At 41.7% G+C, this 6000-nt stretch overlaps 1 protein-coding gene across 2 annotated transcripts in view; it reads right to left on the bottom strand.

The window, feature by feature from the left end:
• FTO (FTO alpha-ketoglutarate dependent dioxygenase) overlaps positions 1-6000 on the bottom strand; it is a 184278-nt gene that overhangs the window by 117852 nt on the left and 60426 nt on the right. For both annotated transcript variants that reach the window (XM_087729364.1, XM_087729365.1), the window contains exon 7: positions 4729-4848. In XM_087729364.1, coding sequence (XP_087585490.1) covers positions 4729-4848 — 120 coding nt within the window. The remainder of the gene's footprint in view (positions 1-4728; positions 4849-6000) is intronic.

Raw genomic sequence — 6000 nt, 5'->3', positions numbered from 1 at the left:
CTCACAATAGAATCCCTTACGCCACCAGGCTCGAAATTTTGGGCTTTGACAACCTGGAACTATGCCAATTAAGGTATGACCTAAGCCTAGTACACAAAATTGTCTGCTACAATGTCCAACCTGTCAACGGCTACTTCAGCTTCAACCGCAATAATACACGGGCAAACAAGAGTTACAAACTCAAGGTTAACCGCTCCGAACTCGATTGCAGAAAATAGGACTTCAGCAACAGAGTGGTCAACACCTGGAATGCTCTACCTGACTCCATTGTTACATCCTCAAACCCCCACAGCTTCAATCTCAAACTGTCCACCGTGGGCCTCACCCAGTGGTGGGTTTCAAAAAAATTTCAAACCTACTCTGTGGGTGTGGCTTTCTTTGTGGGAGTGGCTTGACGGCCATGTGACCTGGTGGGAGTGGCTTGACAGCCATGTTTTTTTTCTCTCTCTCTCTCTTTCCTTCCTTTTGTTTCTCTGTCCCTTTTTCCTTTTTTTCTTTCATCTCTCTCTCACTCTCTTTCTTTCTTTCTTTTTTCTTTCTTTCTTCCTTTCTTTCTCTTTCTCTCTCTGTAAGTCTGTGTGTGTGTGTGTGTGTGTGTGTGTGTGTGTGTGTGTGTGTGTGTGTGGCAGTGGTGGGTTTCAAATTTTTTTGGAACCTCTTCTGTAGGTGTGTCCTGCTTTCCGGGTCCACTGGTGGAACCTCTTCTAACTGGTTCGGTAGATTTGATGAACCGGTTCTACCGAATAGGTGCGAAGTGGTAGGAACCCACCTCTGGCCTCACCCCATTCCTAAGAGGTCTGTAAGGAGGTGCGCATAAACGCACCAGCCTGCCTATCGTCCCTGTCCTACTGTCCCCAATTATTTGTACCCATTTCCTGTGTTCATGTCCATGTTTATACCTATGCCTGTTATCTCGTATATGTTTGACAAACTAACAAACTAAATAAAAACAAAAACAAACAACCTTCCTGTAGGGAAATGAAATAGACTTTCACACACACACCCCATTGTTGGGTTCTCTAGACAGCACGAAAGGAACGATAAAATAGGAAGCTAGAACAGTAAGACTGGAGCAGACACAGATCCTTGATTGTCCCCCTCGGATCTCATCGGATAACATCCTGTATCTGTGGAGGGCAATTACAAAAATTTTGCAGTAGCGAATGCTAAAAGGGCTACCGGTTATTGCTCATAACTTTTTTTCGGGAAATAATGAAAATGTTTGAAGATGCATACCTCCTTTAAAGCTGCGACAGCCGGCACACAGCAACAAATAAGTGCAGGGTTTTATGGAGAGAAAAAAATGTTAATGTGCTGGAAGGTTACCACTCCTTCGTATCTTTGCCTAGCCTCAGCCAAATTCTTCCACATTTAGCAGGGGCTTAAATAGTATTTTCACCTCCCTTGCTTAAACGCAGGTTTCTGATATCACGAGGAAGCCGATGCAATTTGAATTAAAGCCGTCAAGATGAAGTATGTACTATCATGCACGCTCCCTCGCATTAAACATAGAATCAAACCTCACTGTGCTATGCGATTTCTCTCCCCCCCCCCCTTTTCTTTCCCAAATATATGTGAAACAATTTCGTGCGTAACCCTGCCTTTCGTTGCCCGGATTGCAAAGGTTTCTCCATCCCACTCCTTTGATTTAGCAAGCAAAAGTATTATTTTAGCCCCCGCTTATTTTTAAAACCCGTTTGAAATTCACGAGGAGGGGATTCCGTGCACACACAAACACACACAATTTTATATTTGTCTTTGCCTCTCTCTCATGTTTGCAATAAACAGACTCCTTTTTTAAAAAATTTCCTCTCTCATCTTTCCAAGCTTCAGCCCAACATTAAAACATAGGTAAAACATAAATAAATGTCTGTTTGGCCAGCTTGAGCATGAAGCTGGATCCTGGGGACTCAGATTCGTTCGTACTATATCTCAGAACAGCTTCCATATCTCATGCGATGTTTTCAGCCAGACTGGGGGGGAAAAAAAAGCAAGATTTTTCCAGCCTCTTTTGAAATGGAAACACTGCCTTTGAATTGGCAGCCTCGATGTTCAGGGTGATAAAAGTGTGAATCCTGGTCACTACGATTAATACAGCCCTGCGTGTATTTTCCACATGCGTGCATTCACACCAATTGCTTTTACATTTTTTTTTAAAAAAAACAGACAAGGGTTAGGAGGGGGGGAAGAAACGGAGGAGGAGGAGGAGACCCAAAGTTTAAACTTGCTTTTGGCTTTCAACCTTTCGCAATTCACAGCCTCATAATAGAGAAAGAGAGCCAGGGAAGCCAAATGGATTTTTATCAGAATGTCATTCAAATAAAAGGTTTAGCATTTACATCACAAGAGCTAGCCAGGGCGAGGTGAGCCTCCCCTGAAGGGAAAGAAATGCCAGGAATAAACATTGGAATAATAAAATAATAACATGTGTATATGTAATGTAGGAAAAAGTGGCCTTTTTCCCCCCCCTTCTTCTTTCCACGGAATCTCAAAGCGGACAATGGGATGGATTCTTCAAGAAAAAGCTCTATTAACACGTCGGAAATAAATGGAGCGTTAACATCCCTGAAATGACACTCGAGTTCCATTTTTTTAAAAAAAAAAAAATCCATAAATGTCATAAATCAGAGGAATAACAAAAGCTGAGTGGCAGCCTCAAAATGTACAGATGGAATTGGAAAAAAAAAATTGTCCTCCTTGCATAAGAGAATAAATTAATTGTGCCTTAAATTATGTTTGTCTTCTGCTAACAGGTGATTTTGTTTTAAGAAGCAGGTGAGGATGTAAGCTTGTTTTTACGACGTGTTTAAAGATATATATATATATATATCCCTGGGCAGCCTTTACAATGTAAACAAAGACGTTATATTTATGGGTTTTTTTTTTTTTAAGTTTAATTCTACGGAAATCAGATCTGCTCCCGTCCGCGGCACTTTCTCTGCTGAATTGCTGCTGAATTTGTTAGTCCACAGCTGATTTCCTGTATTACAAAGTCTTAGAGATTATGGTTAACTTGAAGAAACAGCTAAATTTTTTGATACTTAGCCCAATATATAAAAAGCATAATGTTTCTACAGCAGACTTTCCTGGAGACTGTAGCTCAATAGTGCCCCCTGCTGTAAAAACTATATTCAAAGATATATAATTAAATGTTTGGGACTCGGGACAGGTATGAAAAGACATTGCGAAGAGAGAAATTGAACGATAACAACCAGGAAAATGTATTTAAGGGTTTTGCCGAAAACCAAGAGGCTTCACGAAGGACGGTTCCCTGCCGTCTTTCGAAACAGCTCCGATGAACGGCGGTTCACACAAAGTTATGAAATTGTGCGTTTGGGGTCTAAATTAGAAGCAGCTTGATCTTTTTTTTTTTATTTAGAAAAAGGGTTTTCCCAGATCACTGATAAATATCACCTTGAATCCCTCCAAAAGGCGATAGGCCCTGTTTCCAATTAAGCCCACATGGTAACACCATCCCATTTGTAAAGAACGCGGCCCTTGAGAATTCCACCGGCAGGGGACATTTTTTCCATGTTCCTGACACACAGCAGAGATAAAATGACAACCCGACAACTTTCCTTGGCCTTTTCCCAGCCCGATGTAACTTACAAGAAGGAAAACTGCAATTGGAAAGAGAGAGAAACAGAGAGAGAGAAAGAAACAGAGAGACGAAGGCAGACAGACAGACAGAGACACAGAAAGAGACACACACACACAGAGAGACAGACAGACAGACAAAAAGACAGGCATCACCCTGCCAACAAAAGTGTGCATAGTCAAAGCTACGATTTTCCCAGCTGCAGTGTATGGCTATGAAAGTTGGACCATAAGAGAGGCTGAGTGCCAAAGAATGGAGGCCTTTGAACTCTGGTGCTGGAGAAGACTCCTGCGAGTCCCTTGGACTGCAAGGCCATCCAACCGGTCAGTCCTAGAGGAGATCAGCTCTGACTGCTGTTTAGAAGGCCAGATCCTGAAGAGGAAACTCAAATACTTTGGCCACCTAATGAGAAGGAAGAAGGACTCCCTGGAGAAGAGCCTCATGCTGGGAAAGATTGAGGGCAAAAGAAGAAAGGGACGACAGAGAATGAGGTGGCTGGATGGAGTCACCGAAGTAGTCGGCGTGAGCTTAAATGGACTCCAGAGGATGGTAGAGGACAGGAAGGCCTGGAGGAATGTTGTCCATGGGGTCGCGATGGGTTGGACACAACTTCGCAACTAACAACAACAACCATTCACCCTGGAGGCCATGGAGATGTGGCAGAGGTCCTTCTAACACAGCAAGGCATCGAGATGTCCTCCCAGGCCAGAGTCAAGGGCCTCCTTTATGACTTTTCAAATCAGTTAAGTTCCCAGTTCTTTGATAAAGCACCAAAGGAACAGTCTATTTTGTTATCATCACAGAGTCAGAACTTGGTTTAAAAGCAAAATATTGACATAGAGACTATCTGGCAGGAAAGCAACATTCAACCTGTCTTTTGAGAGGCTGGGCTGGTGGTTTTGAATCACTGCAACGGTTATTTTAAGGAAGACCTATTTTGCCTCCTATTTTGGAAAGCTAAAAAAAATGGAAGAATTAGCTTTTTGGGCCACTGAATTTCAAGGCTGAAATTTAATCATGATTTGAGGCCACATGGTTTATAAGTTGCTCATTGGTGTAAATTTAGTAATTTGGAAGCAACAGGCAATAGAAGTCCAGAATACACTCCTAAGAAGTTAAGAAGAACATACCATGAGCTCCATTTGTCTCCAAAGGTCTTCTAGATTGGCCATGGGCTTGTTCCACCAATCAGTACATCTTCTGTACCGTTTCCCCTGGAACCAAAACTGTCGTAGCCATTCAAATTCCACCTGTAAAAAAGACATTTAAAAAAAAATTGACAATGTGGTTTATAACAGTCTGCTTTTTCAGTTGAGTTCAAGTCACGGTAAATCATATGGACACCTCTTTAGGAAGTATAAGAAAATGGTTCGGATAGCTTTCTGTAGGATTTTCCCCCTTTTAATTTCCTAGAAAATTGAGTAGTGTCAACTCCTAAACATTGGCCAGTTTGAACCCTGTGTAGATAATTATCCAGATTTCCGAATGTGCTTTTCCAAAAGGCAACTGGACTTTCTTGGATTTTTCTTTGAAAAAGTTTCGTTTGTCATCTAAGAAGCTCCTTCAGAACTGACTGGTGATAGGCCAAAGTCATACTGTTGACTTTCATGGCCAAGAACTCACCATCTCTTGGTGATTGGGCCAAAGTCACCCAGTTGGCTTTCATAGCTAAGGCAGGACTAGAACTCACTGTCTCCTGGTGATTGGCCCAAAGTCATCCAGTTGACTTTCATAGTTAAGGCGGGACTAGAACTCACAGTCTCTCACTTTTTAGCATGGTTCCCTTAACCATTAGACCAAAGCGGCTTTCTCCACTTTACAACGATACAGCAGGTTAATAATTCCCCAGCTCAATATTTTACGTTGCCAACCCAGTCATACAACATTCAATATTTCATTGGCAAGCATAGTTCCTTTTCCTTTGTAAGTCTCGGCTCTCAATGTGCTTCCTTTGTTCTAGGTTTGTTTTTAAAAAGAAACTTCAAATGAACGTCAATCCTGGTGGTTGAAACCGCCTATTTATCTCTGCTACTGTGGACAAGTTTATCACACCCAAAGACACTTGGGATTCCATCTCGGCCTTCACCTGTGACTACAAAGAAATGTGTTCTGTTTATCCTAACGTACGTTGCTCTGGGCCCCCAAACAAAGGGAAACCTGGAGGTGAAGCAACATTTCTCTTTCTGCAATTAACTTTTCACCTGGGAAGATAGGTAGATAGATAGATAGATAGATAGATAGATAGATAGATAGATAGATAGATAGATAGATAGATAGATTAGATAGATAGATAGATAGATAGATAGATAGATAGATAGATAGATAGATAGATAGATAGATAGATATAGAGATAGGGATGGATGGATGGATGGATAAAGATAGGTAGATAGAGATAGGTAGAT

This window comes from Thamnophis sirtalis, unplaced genomic scaffold, assembly GCF_051295495.1.
Source record: "Thamnophis sirtalis isolate CommonGarterSnake01/CBP01778 unplaced genomic scaffold, rThaSir2_p1.2 scaffold_14, whole genome shotgun sequence".
In the NCBI taxonomy this organism is placed as follows: Eukaryota; Metazoa; Chordata; class Lepidosauria; order Squamata; family Natricidae; genus Thamnophis; species Thamnophis sirtalis.
This window is presented reverse-complemented; position numbering and strand designations above follow the sequence as displayed.